The 24224-nt window shown below is 41.6% G+C and overlaps 1 protein-coding gene across 1 annotated transcript in view; it reads left to right on the top strand.

Annotated features, from left to right (window-relative positions):
• LOC102204060 (dystrophin-like) overlaps positions 1-24224 on the top strand; it is a 289784-nt gene that overhangs the window by 107352 nt on the left and 158208 nt on the right. The window contains exons 9-15 of the mRNA XM_013914638.1: positions 3263-3459; positions 12646-12774; positions 16283-16378; positions 17449-17547; positions 18743-18924; positions 20699-20849; positions 23984-24103. Coding sequence (XP_013770092.1) covers positions 3263-3459; positions 12646-12774; positions 16283-16378; positions 17449-17547; positions 18743-18924; positions 20699-20849; positions 23984-24103 — 974 coding nt within the window. The remainder of the gene's footprint in view (positions 1-3262; positions 3460-12645; positions 12775-16282; positions 16379-17448; positions 17548-18742; positions 18925-20698; positions 20850-23983; positions 24104-24224) is intronic.

The following is a 24224-nucleotide window of genomic DNA, read 5'->3' as shown; positions in this document are numbered from 1 at the left end:
ACCATAGGTGTATCTACTAAAAATCTGAGTTTGAATCTCAGTGACCACAACCTCAAGCTCAGAGATCAAGTTTTCATGAAAATCGCGTGAATGTGATAACTCAAGAAGGAGGTCAGTATTTTCATATTGATACCATATGTGCATCTACGAAGACTCTTGGATGAGTTTGAAGCACAGTGACCTTGGCCTCAAGGTCAGAGTTCAGAGGTCAAATTTGTGAAAATCTTGTAGATGCGATAACTCTTGAACAAGGCAAAAGAAAAGTGAGTGGACTTCCAGTCCTTAGACAGTCCGTTTAATGTACAGTTTCTGTTTTTGAGGAGTATGCTACCAGCTTCTGAGGTGTCAACAGTCAGCTCACTCAGTGGTGATCAAGAGGCACATTATGAACACTACTGCAGAGTATGTGATGTGACTAGCTTTTATTGGCACTGAAAAGGTTTCTTGTCAGTATCATAGAAAATGTTTTCTTTGGTTTAATATTTACTCAAAGGAATTTCAAAAGCCCTTGAACTTCCTTGTTGTGCATATAAAGCACACTGTTGTGATTTTAAAAAGGCACTAAAAGAATTCAACTTTAATCACTGTAGTTTATACGTTGCTGATAATTTTGAGAGCTGTATTTATATGATGAAGACCTTCATAGGGCGTTTATCCTGCATATAATCCTGTTCTTGATTTCATTAGTACTTTTTTCCTTTTTCTCCTCCCACTGTTTGTCTTGTCTTTTGTGTATTTCTCTCACCGGTGTTTCTCTCTAATTCCTCTTTCTTTTCATTTGTTTTGCACTGTTGTCTTTGTTCTCTTCTTCAGCCGGCCATTAAAGCACATCCAGCTGCAGCAATGCAGCTCAGGTCGGAAACTTTATCTCTTGGAAGCCATATTTTCCAAAAAACACTAGCAAACTGTGGAATACTGGTTAGATGTAGTTCCCACAAACTGTTTTCAGATTTTTTCTGAACATTTCATTCAGGACTCAGCAAAGTCCCGAACTAAATGAAAGGATTTGTTAGGAATAAATATTAGTCTCTGAAAATATTTCATCAAATATTTTTTCAGGAATAAATTGAAGAATTGTTTAAATACACACTAATGACAGTTTCATAATGCGAGGTTACTGAGACAGATTTAATTACCTCAAGGCATAGAGACACACATACGTTACGCTTATACACTCCTGAAAAGTACAGTATACACTGACACAAACTCCCACAATACCTCATAAAAATGCATACATATGTAGCAGAGCCGTGGTAAAATGATTAAAGTGGAGATCACAGATTGGACTTACAGAGTCTAAACCACTGAGGGATGTATACACACACTTGCAGATGGTGGCATTATTTATGGAACTGTTTATTCTTCTCAGAGAAACAATAACACCATAAGATTTCTCTGTGATAAATCAGTATTCCACAGCCAACTGTGTGACTCATACTCTAACTTTATTTCTCTCACAAATTGCAATGACACACATCATTCCTGGCAAGCTTGCCGCACAGACTATTTCCTCTTGGTCCTGTTCGTTATTCTTAGCTGTGAGCTAACTGCACTCCACACATCATTCTATTAACATCACCACAGCAATCAGTTCATTAGCACTCCATCTTCATCCGTCTTTCTTTTTTCTTGCTCCTCTCCTACTACTGTGCCATCTTTGTATCTTATATGGGATTCACTCATTTGCCCCACAGCAATTGCTCTCTTTTAATTATTTATTTTGTTTATTTGTTTGTTTTTTGTTGTTCATTTTTGGGGGGTGGGGGGCATCTTTATTAGCTAGTGCAGTGAAAATGAGACACGAAAGCAAGAAGACAGAATGAAAAGATGTAGCAATGGCCCCTGGGTAGTAGTTGAACCTGGGGCTACATCCACACTAGCCCAGATAGATTTGAAAATGGCCAAAAGTCTGTGTTTTTGCTGCCCACACTGTGAGCACCGTTTTGAAATGTATGCGTTTTCGAGAGCATTATGAAAACGCTGCGTTTTCCATGAGCAAAAACGCCATCTCAGTGTGGACGGGAGAGGAAAGAATGTTAAAATTAAAGAAGATTAGTGTGGACATAGCCTGGGTTACTGGATTTAGCTTTGTGGCATGTCGACGCCTTTGAGCTAAACATCACTTAAACATCACTTATGACCTCAATCATCCAGGTCATCGTAGTCTTAAGAGCCTGGAAAGAAAAGCATCTGGTTTGAAAGAGGAGTGAAAGAAGCATCTATGTCCACTGTGAGCGACCATCTTTGAACGGAGGCGGGGCTTACCACACCAACTGTCTGCCATCTATAATCCAGTTTTGAGATCCTTCCCAGACGCCTTAACGCCCACTCACATCCTGGGCCATTTGACCTCAGTAAATCACATGATAAGGTGGGGCCAGGTTTCACAATGAGCTCACCCGAAGCCCTGGCTGATTGTGACCCACACCCAGTTTCACACCTTGGCTCGTGTGATTAGGTAGAGGATCAATAGGGGGTCCATGGCCCGCTTGGGGGAAACTCCCATGGGGCTTAAAAGTGGGATTCTCCACCAAGAAGCTTCTCGGATGAGAGGTGAAACGTCTTCAAGTAACTTAAAGAAGTCCAGACGCTTTTCTTTCCAAGCTCCTTAGATGCCAAAAAGTGACGTTTTTGAATGAAGACTTTCTGAGTGGAGTCACCTATTGCTTATTTAACTTGCTGTTATGCTACATACTGAATATGATGGTTCTTAGCTTTAATCTGAATTGAACAAAAGTATTTTGTTGGCAGTTTACAATTTTTTGACAAGCATTTCTTTTAACAGTTCTCTATTTCCAGTGACTCAAATGTAAGCTTACAGTTCACCTTAAAGCTGCTTCATGGGACGGCTATTTCTGAATCACAGCATGTGTAAGGGTTTGAATGCCACACAGACACAATGGACACCAATGTTTATCGCTAATGAAAACATTATGGTGACAGGAGTGTCAGAACAGTGGACAGGTAGTTGGTGAACTCACTGAAGGGTCTTTCTTTTGATCTGTAGTTTTCATACCAGGCTCATCTTCCAGTGAAGATTCCTTCTGTGCCAAAATAATTATCTAATGCAGTCGTATTTTAACACACATGAATATAGTTTATTTTATATCTATAGTTTGGACATATCACCCTCGTCAGACAACTTTCGGTCTTGAAGAACTTTTTTTTCCAGAAACGTTTGCTCTATTGTCATATTAGGTGACATTTATCACAAGTGGCTCGTGATATTTAGGATAAACTTCACTCTTCTCACTCTTTTCAGATGTGGCAGTGGCTCACCCTGACAAGAAGAGTATCATCATGTATGTGACGTCACTCTTCCGGGTACTTCCGCAAAGTGTTTCTATGGAAGCCATCCAAGAGGTGGAGACGTTACCTCAGGCAGCCACAGCCAATATCACCCGTGTGACAACAGAGGAACACTATCAGATCCAGACCAAGCAGCGCTTCTCTGAGCAGGTTAAACACCAACACTTGTGAGACTAACTAAACCACAGACACGTTCTCATCCCAAAACGTAACATACCGACACTATGTGACAAATCGTCAGTATGTTACGTCTTTGGAAACACGAGAACTGTTGTAAACTTAGTTTACTTTCTCATCATGGTTTGCTTTGGAAAGCACTATCTGATACAGTTAAGGTTGTGGTTAAGGTTAGGGTTAGAGCTGGAAAACACAGGGAGCATCATCCAAAGTCCAGAACGTATCATAGGGACGCGGAAGGTTACCTTTTGTGTTACTATGAGACGCCTCGGGACGTGGCAAATCGTTGGCATGTTACGCGTTGGGAATGAGAATGCTCTGAAACCACGCATGTGGAACTCAGCAGCTATGCCCAAAAAGGCCATCATGCACACGAGAGTGTCTGCTCTGTGAGTGCATGATGCTGGTACCTCTGTGCACAAAGCTTCATTCTACTGGCTAGAATTACCTGACTTTTGACGAATATATTGATTAGCTCAGCGTCGTCGATAGTTTTTACGAGGGCGATTGATTTATTTATTTGGCCATGAGTAAGTTTGCTAATAATGATGGAGCTAATAGAAGCCGTCAACAGAAAAAAAACAATAGTAGCGCTGTTTTAACAGCACTCTCTTTCATCTGCGAGCAAATGCCCCCTCCTCAGAGTGCGCCCAAATGCTTGTTGATGGAGCTGCAGGAGCTGCTGATAGCCTAGCATACTCAGCCGGATGGTTGACACTTACATGCTCTTGCAAGTCAGGCGTGTTTGAGTACTTTGCTCGCACTATACGTCTGCACAAGTGGCACACCGCTTTGGTCACATCCTTAGGTTTACCTCTTTCATCTGGTTTGAAGCCAAAGAAATCACAAATTCCCGACTTTATATTTTTTTAGTGCTGTCAGCGTTAACGCGCCGTCATCATGACTAACGCGATTAACAACTAACCCATCTAGAGCGCAGACTGAGTCAAAATCCCTGAAATGTCTCTGCCAACGCATTTCGTCAGATCGTCCAAATTTTGTTCCTTCTGCGCTCCAGATGGGTTGAAAGCGTTAAAAATTGTAATCAGAATCAGAAAGACTTTATTTATCTTTAACTTTAAATCGGATGGAAAGTTTAGTGGCCAGGATACGAGGCTGCAGAGTGTTGAACGCTGATGAGAAATCAGCAAACAGAAGTCTGGCAGAGTCAGGGAGCTCCAGATGTTTGTGGATGCAGTCCAAGATGAAGAGTTTTGCATCATCGACGCCTCTGCGTGCACGGTAAGCAAACTGGAGGGTCCATCAGGGGGTCAGTTGCTCTTACGATGTGCTGTTTTATGATCTTCTCCATGGCCTTCATCACCAGGGAGGTGAGGGCCACAGGACGAAGATCATTCAGAGACTTTGGGTTGTTTCTTTTGGGGATGGGGATGACTGTGGAGTGTTTCCACAGCTGGGGGACGATGTGACTGTCAATTAAGTGTTGAAATAGAGTCCAGAACACACTTCCTAGTTGCCCTGCACAGTGCCTCACAACTCGACTGCTGATGTTGTCAGGGCCGGGTGAGCTCCTCTCCCTGGTCCTCCTGAGGGCTCTCACCACGTCCTCAGTCCTGAAGGTGAATGCAGAGCTGCCAGGTTTGAGTGAGGATCTGGACTCCTCAAGCTGGATGATGTTGTCCGTCTCAAACCTGGTGTAGAAAGCGAGGTCATCAGGGAGGGAGGAGGGGTTGCTGCCCTCCACCTGGATGGTTCTGGGGGTGGTGACCACAGTATCCACAGAGGCCATGGTTTTGAGGCCCTGCCAGGCTGAGTGGAGGTCCCCTGTGGTATACTCCAGTTTAGCAGTTTTTATGGCGCTCTTGACCTCCCTGTTGACCTCCTTTTTATCCAGAAGAAAATCCTCTTTTTTTTATTAAGGATTTCCTTGAGTTCCTTGGTGATGCAGGGTTTGTTGTTGGGGTAGATGGAGACTGTTTTTGAGGGGATAATGTTGTCAACACAGAAGGAGATGTATGATGTCACCGTGTTGACTTGTTCGCCGATGTCATCAGAGGTAGAAAGAAGGCTGTCCCAGTCACTGGCTTCGAAACATCCTTGTAGGGTGAGGATACTTTCCTCTGTCCACTGCTTGATGTTTTTGGTGACCTTTTTAATCCTCTTGATGACTGGGGTGTAAGCAGGGGCCAGCAGGACGGTGTGATGGTCTGAGAGGGGGGAGGGCTTTAAATGCATCTGGTACAGAGCCATAGCATGTATCTAGAGTCTTCCCCTGACGTGTGCTGCATGTAACATACTGTTGGTATTGTGATGACCGCGCTTAAGCCGCGTTAATGCTGACAGCGTTTTGTTTTTTGTTTTTGGAAACTAGTTCGTCCATGTTTGGACTTCTTCTGTTTTGTAAACGCGCAAATCAGTCCGTGTATGATTACGTTGCCCCGCCCATCAAAAAGTCTGCGCATGCGCGAATATATCGCCTATCGACAATTGTTGGACTGACGATTGCCGACTGGAAAATGTTTACATATGCCCAACCCTACTTAGAATAGGCAGTATGTGAATGTACAGGAGAGGAGGATGGGATATGCTTTGTACAAAACGTGACAATGAGCAACATGACATTTGTCTGATCTAAACTAGCGTCTGATAAAACAGTTAAGGTTGTTGCTAATATTTTGTGCAAATCATAACTATATGACACACTGTCCTGTAGCTGCTGGGTGCTAGGTATGCTACCTTTTTACCCCTCAACGCTGAAATCTTCTGAAAGTCTTGTGAATGTTATAACTCAAGAAGGAAGTCACCGAGGATTTTCAAATTGATAACATTGGTGCAGCTACTAAAATGTTCGATAACCTCAAGGTCAAGTCATAGTTGGGATTTTCACTATATCAGTAATTTGTGTTTTGATTTGTTTGAATCGTAAAAGCTATATACCTATTAGAAATAACAGGATGACCACCTGTCTAATATTGTAATGGTCTCTTTTGTGCTGCCAACCCAACCTGTGCCCATAGAGGCATGGACTCCACTAGATCCCAAATGGTGTGCTGTGGTATCTGGCACCGACATGTTAGCAACAGATGCATACGAAATGAAACATCTTCAAAAAAACAGTCCAGTCGCCGTCTTTTAAAGATCCTTAATCTTCGAGAATAATTACTCGCAAGAGAGTGAATCTGCTGCAGCATGCATGTGTGATGACTTCTTTGTCTATGTGCCTCTTAAGCGCTACACAGATGGGTTGCGGACTTTAGATGTAAGGAATTTAATTCCAAGAGTGGCAATGAATATATAATGGCAGCTGTTCCCGGCTTAATGCTGTGATGGTGTTGAGGTTTTATGATTTCTGGAAGTTGTGCAGATACTCAGCTGTATATGCTTACTTGGTGTTCAAAGCTACTTCTTCACCTGTGCTGTTCATTGCTATGTTGTTGCCACATTATCCATACTCTGCAGTACTGCACAATATACAGCTGAATGAGTGTGGTTATATTTGCATAGTAGCCTATATTATCAGCTCTGAAACAGAATTCTTAAACCCAGGTACAAAATATACTTCTAAATATTAACATGGCCATCCCACCTTCTCAAAGTGGGCTTGTAAAATTCACAACAGAACCATTTGTGTATACTGGAACTGAAGGAGATGGAGAAACTGAGATCCTTCAGTGTTGTCTGAATAGCTTTTAATCAGCACTGTATGAGAATGTAATGTAATAAGTGCAGAATTAAGCCAAAGAAGTTTGGATAACTCTGAAAGTCAGATCTATGTTGAACCTGTTAGCACTGCTGCTCCTGTTGCAGCAATGACACACACAAAAGTAAACAGGAAATAACGCGGTGTGAAACATTGAGGGTGAATAACCAAACTTGCAAAACTTAAATAAACTTTAAGTTTATAAACTTATTAAATAATAGTAATAAATATTACTTAAATACTAGAAAATAGAAAGATAATTCATTAAAAATTATGCTACTTCATTATTTATCATTTTGAAATAACTCATTACTTAAGTGTATTATTAAACAATTAGATAATTGATTAAATATGTAATCAATAAAAATGGAAAATTCATGCATAATTTGTTGTGCATTAATTTGTGTTCTTGTAGATTCATGAAGTGTGAAATTTACGGTTTACATTATAAGTACACATCATGTATGCTCAAAATATGTAAATGTGCTCTTACATTTTTATGAGCACTGAGGTCTCTCAGCAGATCTCTCTTAAAAACATCATAAATGTATATATACCTCACCGATCATCAAACAATTACAGTTTTTCTTTTCCTTTTTAATTACTTCAAGATTAAATATAGATTATTTGATCCCGAAAGGTTGATTCTGTTCATCTGGATGTTTTCAGTGGGAGAAACATTTGGTCACTCATGCAGGTGACGTCTTCAGTCTCAGCTGACTGCAGGTTTCGCCGGCCTTATAAACAGTACATTTGCACAATGAGTGAAACCAGCACACTGAATGAACAATGGGCTGGGAGGTCAGTTCATTTCATTGTTGCGTATGTATATTGGAGGCGTGGTGGTACAATGGCTAGCACTGTCTTTTCACAAGAAGAAGGTCCTGGCTTCAAATCCACTCTGAGGCCTTTCTGTGTGGCGTTTCCATATTCACCTTATGTTTGTTCACCTTAAGTTGACCATAGGTGTGAATGTGAGAGTAAATGGTCTCCCTGTGTGCCCTATGACAGATTAGCAACCTGTCCAGGATGTATCCTGCCTCTCGTCCTGTGAAGCAGGAATGAGCTCTAGCACCCCCATCCTACTGAATAGGACAACTGGAATAAAATGGATAGATGGATATCTAGATTGCAGTCTCAGAGGCAGCATGGCAAGCAGATGTTCTTTTGCTCACTAATTTCCTCCTGCTTGTTCTGTGTAATTCCTTGGAACTGCTGTCCATGCTGGAGGATGTGGTCACAGCATCACCCAAAATATATTTCATTCTTTCAGTTGTTACCTGAATGAAAAGGAAACTCTGAATTAAGACAGAATCTTTGAAGAAAGAAAAATAAATATCAGTCAGAAACGAGATCAGCTGGCTCTGATGTTTCAGGCTACATTAGGCTCAGCAGAATCCTATTGCATGCATATTGCAATTCAGTTCAGTTCAAATCAGTTTTATTTATACAGCGCCAAATCAACAATGGCTTCAAGGCGCTTTATATAGTAAGGTAGACCCTACAATAATTGAGTGATCTTCCTGGAATAACTGCTGGTCATATTAATATCTCACTGTTTATTCAAAATAAGCACTGACACTGTTTCAAATTAAGAGTGTTCATGTAGGATTTCTTATGTTCGAACCCAACTGCAGTTCAGGAGGAAGGCTTAAGTTGAGGAGGAAGAGGATGAGCTGGAGATGAGAAGGTGAGAGTAGTGCTGGAGGAGGCAGATGATGAAGATGAAAAAGCAAAAACTAGAAACAGATAATGAAAAATTTTCAAATAGTCAAATATTGTTTGAAATACATATTTGTGATTTTAAAAATTCAAGCAACTTATAATTGTTATACTGTTATACTATTTATCTAATGCCTGTGTCCGTTAATTGAGATTTGTCCGTATTCTTTTATCTGAAACAGCAAAATTATTAAAACAAGATTTTCTTTCTTTCCTTGATGATTGCTGAACCCAGTCGTGCAACAAAATATAGACATTGTAAGGAGGAAAATAGTCATAATTTCTATGTAAAGTATGTATGAGTGATTGGAGCTCCATGATGCCTCATGGGGTGAGGATGAGCATGAGAAAGGTGATGGATCAGCCCATTATGGGAGGAGTTTGTTAATGATCTAAATGCAGCTGGGAACACGGGGTCATGCTCAACAAGGAACATGTACAGGCCCATCTTATGTTTGCCAGTGTGCATTTAATCGATTCAGAGAAAGCGTGGCAGAAAGTGCTATAGTCCAAAATCAAGCTCTTTGGCATCAACCTGACCTGTTGTGTTTGATTGAAGAGACATGCTGTATGACCTGATGTGTGACTGTTTGGAGCTGTTTCTCTGCTAAGGGCGACTTCACTGCATTAAGGGGCCAATGGACTGAGCCATGCAGTGTGAAATTGGAGACAAGAACCAGCATCACGGTGACCCAAAACACACTACCAAGGGTTAGGGTTCCCTTACAAAGGTGTGGCTAAAGAAGAAGCACATCAAGGTCATTAAGTAGTCTAAGCCAGTCTTTAGACCTCATAGGAAATCTCTGGAGGAAGCTGAAGCTTTGAGTTGTCAAGCAGCAGCCAAAAAAGACCTAAAGAATTTAAAGAAATCCTTCTTTAGATGTGTGCAAACCTGGTGACCAGGGTTTCTCCATTGAGTACTAAATCACATCTTGTTGAAGGATCAAATCCTTATACAAATACTACTGTCACTCGGTGACGTGCAAATCAGTGTATAAATTTCATTTAATTCTCTCTCTCTCTCTATTAAAATGGAACTAACACAATCTGCAGTGGAGCAGATAAGTCAAATAATAATCCCCTCCACTGTGTGTGAATAATATCTGCACTTCATGATCCTTATCTGCCTTCTATGCAAATTACATAAATTCTGTTAAAATCTCCCCATACAGGTTACTAACATAAGACACGGGAATATTTCAGCATCTTTCTAGAAATCATGATCTAATGTTGGCACTTCACATTATGATTGGCCAGCTGTACTAAGGTGAGAAAAGCTCTAGTTACATTACTCTATTTTTATATGTTGTATGACTATTTTTTGTTTCACACATTTGTGTGAAAATTGATCAAGAGCATGACAACCATGTCCCTGGATAGCAAACATGTTGAGGGGAACTATAAGCAGTTTTGATTACCATAAACCAGCCCTTTGCTTAGGCCACGCCTCTGTTTAGTTGTACTGTCTGAAACAGCCGATTACAAAAAACAGTTATTTCTGGGAAAATCCACAAACAGTTCTCTGGCAATGTGATTACTGACAAAGTGCCTTAAAAAATAAAATCACTTAAAATAGTTTGTTTTACAAAGTTAGCAATAGCTCTTAAAGAAAAAGCACCATCGTATTATTATTATTCATTATATTATTCATCCATTTTCTACTGCTTAGCTGGGTTAGGGTTACATATGGATAGGATTACATATAATCTCTCCAACGAGTCCTCCCAATAAACCATGCCTGAAACACCTAACTTAGGATGCATCCAGAAAGCACCCGAGTCAAATTCAATTCAATTCAGTTTAGGGCGATTGTGGCTCAAGAGTTGGGTGGTCGCCTTGTAATCGGAAGGTTGCCGGTTCGAGCCCCGGCTTGGACAGTCTTGGTTGTTGTGTCCTTGGGCAAGACACTTCACCCGTTGCCTACTGGTGGTGGTCAGAGGGCCCGGTGGCGCCAGTGTCCGGCAGCCTCGCTTCTGTCAGTGCGCCCCAGAGTGGCTGTGGCTACAATGTAGCTTGCCATCACCTGTGTGTGTGACTGGTTGTGTAAAGCGCTTTGGGGTCCTTAGGGACTAGAAAAGCGCTATACAAATACAGGCCGTTTAGTTCAGTTTTACTTATATAGTGCCAAATCACAACAATAGTTGCCTGAAGGCGCTTTATATTGTACGATAAAGACTCTACAATAATACAAGAACAACAGAGAAAACCCCAACAATCACATGACCCCCTATAAGCAAGCACTTTGGCGTAGGTTGGAAGGAAATCTCCCATCTTCAGTCTCTGCTCCCATTACAGGATTGGGGAGACACTCAAGTTATTCCTTCTGCCACTTGACTCCATCCACAGGCCGTGCTACACTGAAAACAGCAGAGCACCGTCTTCCCCCTCTTCAGTTGTCTGAGCTTGCTTTGAGGTCAACTCAAAGTCTTGTTCCAGGGTCTCACCAAAATCCTTGGAATTCAATCAAAGCTCTGCCGAGGTGGGAAATGAAGTTCTCACGGGCTGGGGCTCTGGTAGATATTCCCAGCGTAACCTCACTATATGTTTGGGTATGCCAGGTCTGTCCAGCATCTTCCCCTGCCACCTGATCCAACTAACCAGCAGATGGTGATCGGTTGACAGATCAGCTCCTCCAAGACGTTTGGCTGCAGATCTGATTACATGATTACAAAATCAATCATGGATTGTGACCTAGGGTCTCCTACTGCCATGTGCAGTGATAAAGACCCTACTTCTTGAACATGGTGTTCGTTATGGCCATCTCTCACCTATAGCAAGTCCAGAGTGGAAGAGAGTCCAAGCCCTCTTCACAGGAAATTGTTTCCAGAGCCTGAGCTTCATGTTGAGGTGAGCCTGATTATATTTAGTCCATATCTCCCAACCTCACACACCAGCTCTGACTCCTTCCCCACCAGGAGTTCCACGTACCACAAGCCAGATTCAGGAACCAGGGATTGGTAGAACCTGGAACTCTGCCTCTGGCCACAGCCCGATCCACTCCGGTAATCCCGTCCCAGGCAGGCTACACTGGACTGTTTTTTTTTTTTTAAGTTGTGCCTTGATTTTTCTGTGAGATTTTGAATTCAGCGCTGAATGAGTTATTATTACTCCCATATGCTAGTGTGCAAAGCAAAGCTATACGAGGTGCAAGGTGGCACAAGTCATTGCTGGACACCATGAAGATTGTTGACGGTTATTTATTGATGTTTTTTAAAAACTGCTGCTTGGTTAAGTTTGGGCGTGGTTAGTTTCAGGGAAAGCTCGTGGCTTGTGTGACGAGATCTTTGTTTTTACACCCGGGGAAAGAGAAACATGACACTAACACAGTAATCTGTAGTGAACCTCCAGGTCTATTACATGCTGTAGAGGGATAATAGCCGGATTAATTTAATTCAGTTTTATGTATGGCAGGAGTTAGTAACAGCGGTTTTCCCATGGTGCTTAAACATTACAGAATCGACATCCATTTATTCAAATGACAAGCAAGAGTTACCTTATACCTTGGTTGCTTTACAGAGCTCGCCTGTGGGATTTTGCCCAGTCTGAAGCACAATTACAGTAGTAATAACAACTGTTAATAGCTATTTAATGTACTAATAACATTCAATAGTGGCTGAATGTGAATACTTCTTTCAGGGCTGCACATTTTCACTAACTTGGTAAAGCCATTATTTAATTTAGCTTTTGGATCTTTCGCTTTCCTTTTTGCATTCTTTTGCCTCTTCCTCTCTTCCTCTCTTGCCTCTGTCTTTTCCTTTCTGTCTGTCCTCTCTCAGATTACAGTGAATGTGGCTCAGGGGCGAGTGCAGAGCCCCTCCCCTCAGCCTCGCTATAAAAGCTATGCCTACACCCAGGCTGCATATGTCCAGTCGCCCGAGCAAAAGAGGAGGCGTTTTACTGATCAGGTCCGTGTCTCACACTAACACTTGATGCCAGTTCCCCATCTGTCTCTGCATGTTTGGTTTTTGTTCTGTCTGGTCCCCAGAATGTGTCCCTTTCTTAAAAATGCTCTTTGTTTTTGTGATGTTTTAAAAATGCATTAAACATGTGAATTTTAGTTTTGAAATTTTAACCCGAAGAAAAACTTGAAGTGTACAGTTTTGCGGTGTGTTTACATCATCACGTTTTCAATGCAAATCACGATTTGAAATGCATTGACTTTTCTAATCAGTGTTAATTTCAATCATTTATAAATCAAGTCATAAGCTATGCTAACTGTGTGTTTGTGTCTTCACTTTAAATCAGTAGTGATACAGCTCGCAGTTCTTTGTCAGCGTGCTGTAGATGAAAGCGGTTGACTTTACTTAACTTTGAAAATGTTGGCAGTCAAGAGGAATATATACAAAACAAGAGAAAGGCGCACAATAGAGAACAAGTTGTAAGGTTCTTAGAAGTAGTGCAAAGTAAAAGGATTAGATTTGAATGGAGTCCCTGTGTGGGCGGCCAGAGTGATGGGGGTTACTCAGACCATGGCTTAGAGTGGTGAGGTGGGTGAGCAGGGGTCTGGTGTGGTGGATCGTTTGTTAACAGTGAGAAGGGCGAGAAGAAGAAGCTGGTTGAGAGTCTGGAGGTGTGGGACCTGATTCACCTGAGGCGCTGACCACAGGGCAGTGGGTCAAACAGGTGGTGGGGTGCAAGGGGTCACCTGTGATGGCCCATTCTAGTCCAGGTTATTTTTCCTCAGGACATGGAGGACGTGCAGTCGCTGCTGGGCGTTCTTTACCTGGGTGTTGGTGTTGTGGGTCCAGGTGAGATCAGCAGAGGTGTTTGGTGCCCAGAAACTGAAGGTGGAGACAGATTCCACCCGCTCTGCATTTATAATCAGAGGGGAACGGACCTGTCTGTGCCTCCTGAAGTCGGTCTGTCTCTCGTCTCCATCGTATAAGGCAGGGCAAACAAAGTGTTGAGCTCTGCTACTTTGATGCTGCTGTTGGGGGTTGGAGGATTGGCCTTTTTGAACACCTGATGGGGGTTGTTGTAGGTGAGGAGGCCCTCTACCCACCTGCTGTAGGCCTCCTTAGCTTGTTTGATGCCCAGGTTGGCTCAGGCAGTGCTGTACAGAGAACTGTGCCTCAGCCTCAGGGACAGGGGGTGGACGAGAAGCAGAGAGAGGTGGTCAGATTGTCCTGGGTGGGGGAGGTGTGTTGCTTTGTAGGCCTGCTCGATGTTACTGTACACATGGACCAGTGTCCTATCCCCCCGGTAAGACACCTCAGTTTCAAACATGCCTTATTAAAGTCCCCAGCAACAGTATAGATGACCTCTGGGCGCTCTCTCTGCTGTTTACTGATAATAAGTTGAAGGCACTTGAGTGCTAAGATAACGTTAGCATAGGGTGGGGTGGGTGGGGGGTGTAAACAATGGTAACTGTAACTTTAAATGGTAATGGTAACTGTGGCTAATGTTAGGTTGTGAGGTAGGACCTGTAGGACCAGTTTGGTACCTCCTCTGAAGCATCTGGGATTTTTGGATGGAGCCAGGATTCGGTTACAATCAGTAGACAACACTCCCGGACGGTTGTAGTAAATCTCTGATTGAAGCTCCTCCGTTTTGTTTGTGAGGGATCTGGCGTTGGTCAGGACGATGGATAGTTGTTTTCACGACAGAGCACAGACTAAACACAAGGATAAATTACTTATTTGATCTTTCAGCACTCTTGAAGCTTTTATTAGAACAAGCTTGTACTTGGTTTAAAAGATCATCTGAGTGTCAAGTCAAACCCATGTGGATGGAGTTAAGCTATATGTAGCAATTTTCTCATGAATTGTTTAATTCAATGGCTCAACAATACTTGCAGATATTCAGTATTCTTGACACATCTGCTTAACTTGCAGATAAGTAGATGTGTCATGCTGACATACCTACTTAAACCGTTCTATTCAACAATATTTGGAAAGTCAAGGGGAGCTATTTGATTAAATGAGCACATGCTGCTCCTCTTGCTGTAGTGTAAGAACTAAAGGCCCATAAGTGCACAAGCAGAATGAAATCATGTTTTTTGGCGTACAAGTATAAAAATAAAAAAGGCTGGTTCGTTGTTGTATAGAGTTTCGTCTTTATCTTTGGTTGTTACAACAATTCAGAGACTTTGCTGATGCAGCTTTTTTGAACATTAGACAGAGTCAGCTAAACCGAATCAAACCCACGACTGAACTCAGAAATAGACGTCTAAAGCTTCCTCTTCTTATTGTTTTCATCTTGTGTGAAAATAAATCAATTGTCACATGAGCTTTACATCTAGTAGGTGAACCTACAAGCATATTTATTGTGAGGTGACATCAAGAGGCTGTTCAAGCTATCAACAACTATAATTTTATAGACAATAGAAAACGCAATTTTTCTACTGACGTTTTTGCATCTTGAGAAAAAGAAAAACAAAGCTACAAAACATTTCATACTGATTTTGACAGTTCAATCTTTAACCCAACTGTGAGTATTTGATCTTTTTTCACCCCCTTTTGTTGTTTTTGGGGATGAACTAATAATAAATGTAAAACTTAAAATATGAAGCAGTTTCTAAACATAGTTCCAAAGTATGTTACAGAACACAAAAAAGTAAAAACAGCTAAAGCAACGATAATTAAAAACAGAAAAGAAAGAAAACTTGGGCAAACAGTGTATAACTATCACAGGTAGGATCAACCAATATAAGAAATTTATCAATTAGTTAATAATAGAAAATAAAAAAGTCAGAAACGAGATTGTGTAGGGTTTACTACAGAAGAGGATTAGGCCCACTAGAAAAAGAAAGTGGGCCCAGAATTCCTCTTCTGTAGCGTACCCTTACACCCTTACACCCTTACACCCTTACACCCTTACACTTTTACCCTACACTCCTTTTATTTGTTTATGTTAGATAGGCTAAACATTTATGCGTCTACCGTCACACAGATCTGAACAAAATAGACATTAAGAGACGGCAGCATTGACTGTGGTTGGCAGTTATTGAATCATCTTATGACCTTATTACCAGAGAGAAGAATGAAGTGAGAGAAACAGCACTGAGATGAGATAAAAAGAGAGAATTATTGGTGTCTAGATCAGAAGTGAGCACACAGAGAGAGATAAGGGGAGAGAGAGGACGAGTTAAGTTTGGAGAAAGTTTAAAACTGCTTGTCATCATCATCATCATTAATATCTGACACTCAGAGGCTTCTCCTTATCTCTCTTTATCGCCTCTGTTTCCCACATTTCTTTCACATGTTGCCTTTAATATTTTCTACTCGTCCTGATCCCTCCCTGCTCACCCCTCTGATTTTTGACATTCTGCTTGTTTTATCATCTCTGTCTGTCCTCTTTTCCCCTCAACTTCTTAACCCTGGTGCCCTCCATTCTTCTGTTTCTCCTCACGTCATCTCCACCATCGGACTCTGTCTCTGCCTGTTATCTCTAACCTGTTGCTGCCTTGTTTAGTTGCTGGATCCCAGCCAAGAGGAGCTGCAGCAGCGTCTCAGTCCTCTGCCTGCAGGAACCACCAGCCTGGAAAGCTACCAGGCTGCACTGGAGGAGGTAAGACAATGTGGTGATGATAAAGGACTCATATCTACTTTATAAAACATTTAATGTACAGAAGCAAATATTGTGTGTGCGTGGGTGTGTCTGTGTGTGAGTCACCACCTTCCTGCATGCGACATCTCCCAGTGTATAAGAAACGTGTGGTTTCTTCGATGGCACACTGTCGCCGGGCAGTGCATTTTAAATGCAGACTGTTCCTACAAACATTTGTGGAAGAATGAGTCGCTTTCAGGAAATCAGTGACTTTCTTTGCAGTACCATGATAGGATGCCACCTGTTCTCTACTAAATTTTCCAGTGGACGCTGAGGTACATAGTCCAGAGAGGTCGCCAACTTTCTGCAGAGTTGATTGCTACAGATCTCCATACTTCATGTGGCTTTCAGATTAGCTAAAGAATAGTGCGTAGAGATCTTTACGGAGCTGCATTCAAGCATTATATCACCAAGCCCAATGCAAAGTGTCAGATGGAGTAGTATAAAGCACGCTGGACAGTGGAAACGTGTTTTCTGGAGTGACAAATCCTACTTCTCTGTATTGCAATCCAACACATGAGACAGATGAGGTTTGGTGGATGCAAGGAGAACGGTTCTTGTCTAACTGCATCGTGCCAAGTTTGGTGGGAGATTATGGACTCTGCGCCCTATTTTCAGTGAAAGACACTGTGGACAGTTTCATGCTCTCAACTTTGTGGCAAGGATTTCCTGTTCCAACATGACTGCTCACCAGTGCACAAAGCAAGGTCCATAAAGACATGTGCCAGTGAGTGTAGAAGAACTTGTATGTACAGAGTTCTGATTTCAACCCAATAGTGCAGATAGATCAATCGGGCAAATGATGTTTAAAAATGGGGTTTTCGGGCAGGAGGAAAAGAGGAAGACCCGAGAGAAAGTTCATGCATGTAGTGAAAGAGTAAATGCAGAGGGTTGGTGTGATGGAAACAGATGATGTGATATAGCAACCCCTAGAGGGAGAAAATGAAAGAGAAAGAAGAAGAAAAAAACTTTATTTTAGAAAAAAAAAAGAAAGTATGCTATTGTTATGTTAATTAAATGTAACTTTTAAGGTCTTGACATGGCTTCTGTCTGCTGAAGATGGTCTCCAGGGCCAGGCTCCTATCTCCAACCATGTGGAGGAGGTTAAGGAGCAGTTTCACACACACGAGGTAGGACTAGTGAAATCCTACTGGATTGTGGTTTTTAAATTAAATAAATGTATTGTATTATTTTTTTAAGATTCAACACTTATTTTCAGGATTCCCACAGCTGAACAGTGAGTTTTTTAGAGTTAATAGAATTTTAAATTCTTTTGTCAGAATAGTTTAGGGTGACCAAAAAATAGGACACGGTCATGAAGAGCTTTAGTAATACTGTTTGTTTAAAGAAAACTTTGACATATTTAAACAGCACCTTCTCTGTGCTGTTAGTGAATGGTGAAATAGAAAACATGTCATAGGGGCATTTACAAATCAACAAGTGCAGAAAAGAGGACGGTTGGTCTCCCTAGAATAGTTTATACAGTTTAGGACACTAGACAAACTAAAGTACAGCTGGTAATAAAAAGTTTGCACTGTCTTACGTTTCTAAAGGGATTTTATGTTTTCACAGCTGGATCTTTGGAACTGTATAATTAAAGGTGAAATGCCCAAATAACACTGAGCTATTATTCCGTGTGCACAGGATTAGAAAACTTTTTTCTTTTAAAGGACTCTCATATTTGTGTCACAGCAGCTGAAAATGTATTGATTATCACTGATCCTCTAGATTTTCCGATGTCATCAATCCATAGAATATCCAATAGCTAAAAAAATAATTTTACAGTTTCACAAAATAAGATGTGAAGGGGGACGTTAAAAATCTACGGTATCAACGTCACATTTTGCCTGTGAAATGTGATCAAAGAGCAGAAATATGAAAAGGGTTTAAGTCACAGTCAGAATAAACAGTTGCAGTTACGTCAGTTAAATCTGTGAGATATGGATATCTTACTGTAATAAAACTTTATGCATGGAAAAGTTTTTTAAATCTGTTGTTTGTAAGCATTTTATATCTGGTATGGAAACAGCTGGTCTCCTGCAGTAGCTGTTTGCAATGGGCAGCTGTTTTTAGCTTTAACTGTACGCGATGCATTAACTGTACTGAATGGGAGCTTCTAGGACTTTGATGCACTCACTTACTCTGACCATTCTGCCTTCTGATATCCTGGAAGGATCACATTGCAGTTAAGTGTTCAATAAAAATAGATGAAGCAGTAGGTGCCATAGTAATATGAGGTACCCCCTCACCTTTGTAGGATTAAAAAATAGTTGAATTACTGTGAATATGCATGTGCAATACTTCCATCTGTTTCTTTAATAACAGGGGTATATGGTGGAGCTGACAACACACCAGAGCAGTGTAGGACGAGTCCTCCGGGCCGGTGCTGCCCTGCTGGGGGAAGGAAACCTGAGTGAAGAGGAGGATTCTGAAGTCAGAGAGCAAATGAACCTTCTCAACTCCCGGTGGGAGCACCTAAGAGTCGCTAGCATGGAGCGACAGAGCAGGTACATACATTAAACAAGCATCAGTACAATTAACAATATTAAAACTCACATCTATCTTATTGATCTTGACAGAAGCCTGGTCATGTGATATTTTGAAAGTAGTTTCTTAGAAGATACATCTTTAAGTCATTTTCCATCAGTTAAAGTTAGTTAAAGCAACATGATGAGTAGTCTCCACTGAGACTATTTTCAAAGCACTTTGAATCACCTTGTTGTTGAATTGTGCTATACAAATAAACTTGCCTTGCCTTTAATGGGTCTAAAAAGGTTTCTTGTTTGCATTGGTGATTATCAGAGATTGCATCAGTGAGAGCTTTGATAATCACCAATACAGATTAACATTGATTGTGACTTTATGAAATTCTATTCACTTCTCAAAATCTTGCATCTTTGCTGAAAGCGGCTCGAAGACTGTAAAACCCTTTTCAGCACCACCAGTATTATAAGGCGTGATATACAGCTGTGATCAGAACTTTACACTCATCATGGACACGAATGTCAATCCCCAATGTAGTTTCTTTGATTTTGTTCAGCTGTGTTTTCCAGGGTGGAATCATTGTAATGCGTACATATTTGGGTGCACAAGTTTTCTTTATTTATCTTTATTTTCTGTAATCCACACAGGGTTAAAATTAGTATGCAGGTTCAAATATATGCATAGACTGCCACTAATATTTGGCCAAACATGCCTTAGCAAGGTGCACTTAATGATTGTCATCGAGAGGCTTCTGGCATAATTGTGTCTGTATATTTGTGGACACTTCTTAAAAATAGATTTAATTTAAACTGGTTAGTTTCTTGGCCGGGATCAGGCTTTTAAGCCATCCATCCATACTCCACAATTTTTTCAGTAGGGTTGAGGTCAGGGCTTTGAGAAGAACATTCCAGAAGCTTCATTTTCCTTTTCAAAACCAATTCTGATGTGTATTTGGCATCATCGTCCTGTTGGAAGCTCTTGAAGTAGAGCAGGTCACCTACTAATTGGAAGGTTGGTGGTTCAATTCCTGGCTCTCCCAGTCTGCTTGCCAAATATCCCCTTAGCAGTCCTACAAATTTACAATTAGTCCCCTAAACCATCCAATGTACCGTGGGCGGTACGTCCGACTGCTAACAGGTTAAGCAAGATACTAAGCACAAGTTGCTCTCAAATACATCCATTGAAGTGTGAATGTTAGATAGAAAGCTCTTTGATAGTAGAAAGAAGTCCATTTGATTTTGGGTGAAGTTGGAGAAAGTCCTTGTTCCATCCACTCCACCAACCCTAGTGGAAAGCCTCACCTTTACGCCTCCAAACATACATTTCCATGACACTCATGCCCATGATAAGTGTATGTAATTTGACCTAATACAGTTCTCAAAAAGACTGCTTTACCACTCTTCACTTTCCTGTTTTAAAACATTTAAAAAATGTTTTAATAACACATCTAACAACTAATGTCATCCCACTAACACCACACCACTAAGACAAGATACTAAGTGTCAGTCAAGTAAATCAGCTCTAATCGCTAGTGCCTGAGGTTTAAACCCTTGTCTCTGTGGATAGCACGGTAGCATGATCCACCAGTGTTAGTTTAGCACTGTCAGGTTAACACTGCCACCACGCCACACCTCCTTAGTCCAAAGACATGTATGTTAGCTTAACTGATGATTTCAAAGTGGCTGTGTGGAAGTGAGATAGATGAACACTTGGCAACAAGTAAGACTAGAAAATAGCTATGTAAATACCTGCTGTGGTTTCAAAATAAGACATTACTGAATTGCATCTCACTCCCAGACTCCATGAAGTTCTAATGGACCTGCAGCATGAGCAGCTGCAGCAACTCACAGACTGGTTGGATGTGACAGAAGCACGTATTAAGAAGATGGGGGCTCAGGCACTGGGACCTGACCTGGAGGACATCAAGCGCCGAGTAGAAGAACACAAGGTGGGCGTGTACTAGGCTGATCCTTGTTTTTGAAAGATTGCTTTACTAATCCAGCCATGTTGTCCCCTTTTTCCTTATAATGTTACACAACAAGTTGTCATTCGCAATTAAAGTGATTAATACATTCCTTACAGTCTTGCCATTAAGCTTTTGATTTCAAAAAGAATTAAAAAAGGGTGGCTCCAATCCAGCGTCTACAGATCTTAGTTTCAAATAAAACTTTGTAGATAATCAAAACCAAACTTGCTGATTACACAATCGTCTTTAAAGTGTGTCGGCATGTTTAGGGAAACCTCCCTGAATGTATCAGGGATATAGACTCATGCACATTCGCTTTTTGTCTCCCTGGTCATGCCCTGTGTCTGTCTCGTCTCTCTGTGTCCTGTCTCTGTGATTATTTGTTTTCCCTGTCTGGTCTGGTGAATACATCTTTAGTCCTGCTCCCAGTATTTATCTGTTTCATCCTTTTGTCTCCTCAGTCAGTCGTGTCTCCATGTCTGTTTATGTCCGCTCCCTCTGTCAAGTTCACGTGTCTTATCTGGCTCTCAGCGTGTGCATTACATACTGTTTTATTTTGATAGTCCTCTGTCTCATGTGGGTCATGTTCAGTTGTGCTTCCTGTGTCTTGTCTGTCAGATTCTGTTCAGCTGTGCTGTGGCAGGTGTGTCCACTCTGCTCGAATCTCCTCCTATGTACATATTATCTGCATCTCCCTCGCTTCTTTGTTGCATCTTTCCTCATGGTGTGTGAACTTCTGTCCATGTGTTTACCCATCAATCTGTTCCTTACCCAGCTCCGTTGTTGTTTTTGTTGCCTGAACATGAACATTGAAAACATTTGCATTCATCTTGCTAAATTTAATTACCCCACTGCCTTACTGCATTACCAGCACTGGAACCATAAAACTCACAAAAAGAGTTGTTGCCATATCTACTAAAAGTTAGATTTTTGAAACACGTGGCCTAATTTTAGTCATTCATAAGGTAAAGAAATATAAAATCTCTATAATAAAGTTATTCCAGAGCTGGAATGACCTGTGTGTACACATTAACCACTCTTTTGAAGTCTATGAGGAATAATCTTCTGTGTGAATCATGCAGCAGTAAGAGTGTGTTTTTCATACATTTCCTTTACTTAATTTGTTATGTTGAAGCCTCTCATTTCCACTCCTTGTAGCTTATGAGGACAGCAGTAAATCCATAGCAGAACCTTCATAGAGAATCATGGCCTCATACTTGGAGGTACTAACTTTTATCCTTGCCGCTTCACACCTGGCTGCAAAATGGCCTGGTGGAAGCTGGAGATCACTGAAGCCAAGAGGTGACCAGAAAAAGCAAAATCCCTGCAGTGATCCTGAGCCCACTGAATCTTACCACCAAAGCATAGCTCCTAGACCAGGGGTGGGCAATCTCAGTCCACGAGGCTGGTGTCCTGCAGGTTTTAGATCTCACCTTGGGTCAACACATCTGAATCACATGATTAGGTCATTACCAGGCCTCGAGAGAACTTCAGGACATGTTGAGGAGCTAATTTAGCCATTTGAATCAGCTGTGTTGGTTCGAGGACACATCTAAAACCTGCAGGGACACCGGCCCTCCTGGACTGAGATTGCCCACCTCTGTCCTAGACCGAGTGGTTTCAATAAACTACCACGAAGATAGAAAAATAGAGGAATCATGTTACCTTCACCCAGACTAGGTTATAGGGACTCCACCCTAAAGTCAGACCAGGGGACGGGCATTTGGTGAAGTAGTGCCTGAAGTAAGAGGAAGAGGTCAATGTAGTCGTGATCCAAGACGTCAGCTGACGTCAGAAGAGGGAGGTAGTGCTCTGCACACATGGGCTGGAGTGTGATGACCTCTACTGGGGACATAGTGAGGTGGCTGTTGGAACATTTGAAGATCTCCTCAATCCCAGGGTCACACCTTCCATATAGGAAGCAGAATGTGGAGATGAGGGAGACAACTCACCCATTATAAGGTCAAAGGCCACTGAGACAGTTTTAAAAAACTACTTGATAGTACTTCTCCTTGGGAGGAGGAGATTCACCCTGAGTTCCTTAACCTGTTCAACCACAATGCCCCCTTTACTGGGGGCAGAGGAGGAGCTGTGCTGGTTTGTGCTTCCACAGAAAAGTCAGCAAAACGCTCACAAAACCATATCCATGACCACCAAACACAGCTAAAACATCAAACATCTACACAGCAGGTAAAAAAGATCCTGCAAAAAGGTGTAAACACGAAGTACGGATTCCCCCGTTCACCCAACAGCATGTGCACAGACAGCGTCTCTGCTGACAGCACAGATCTACAGATTTCAAAACTGCAAGTTTGGCCTTCGTTTGCTGGTCCAGTAAATTTTGTTTAGAGCGTGACAAAATTACACTTCACATTTTGCTATATGCTATATAGAGGTTAGGGGTTATATGTTTCTTTGACACAATGGTATCTGCTGTGATGTTTACTTTGTTGTGATGTTTATTTTGATACCAAGATGGTTTACACCGAGTTTGTAATCATTCCTTTTTGGCGCGTCATTTTCAAGCATACAGACCCTGAAATGTAAAAGTTCAGGGTCTGGATGTTATGGGGCTGTCTTGGTTGAGCAGCATCTCTGCAACACTTTGTGAAAGTCAAGATTGATAAACTGGGGTGGTGGTTTCAAGTAAGCAACTCAAGTGTGTGCTCCACCACACACAAGGTGGTGTACTACATATCAAACAATTATTCAGTCGTTGTGTGATTGAACTTTCTGAAAGACTTCCCGCTTTAATTCAAGACAGTTTCTAAAAAATGTACATTGCCTGGCAATTACAGCCATCCTGCACATGATCGGTTTTGCTAGCATTTGACTGAATTTGAGCTGCAAGTGTAGCTGTGCACACTTCAGAATCCATTCCACTACTATCAGCTCTCACATCATCACTGAACATTTCCACTCACAGACTTACAGGCCCATCCCCTAAAATTGCTCCAACATGTTTGGCAGCATGTGGTATCCTCATGATTTCTCTCCAGTCCGTAGTTTTCTCTTCACATTATTCTTTTGCAGGTTAATCTTGAATTTAATCTGTGATTAAACCATCAGCATTTTTGTGAATTCCTTATACTGATGGGTGCCAATGTGTGCTAAAGCTCCTGCAGGAGGACCTGGAACTTGAGCAGGTGAGGGTGAACTCTCTGACCCACATGGTGGTGGTGGTAGATGAGAACAGTGGAGATAGCACCACTGCTGCCTTGGAGAACAAACTTCAGGCAAGTACACACACACACACACACACACACACACACAGCACATATTTTTGCTGATCACACAGATTAGCAAGAGATTTTATTGACGGGCTAATTTTCTGTCTAAATGTTTTTTGAGTTCTCT

The sequence above is a fragment of the Pundamilia nyererei genome, unplaced genomic scaffold (genome assembly GCF_000239375.1).
Source record: "Pundamilia nyererei isolate P.nyererei 1_Seehausen unplaced genomic scaffold, PunNye1.0 scaffold00212, whole genome shotgun sequence".
NCBI classification, from domain to species: domain Eukaryota; kingdom Metazoa; phylum Chordata; class Actinopteri; order Cichliformes; family Cichlidae; genus Pundamilia; species Pundamilia nyererei.
This window is presented reverse-complemented; position numbering and strand designations above follow the sequence as displayed.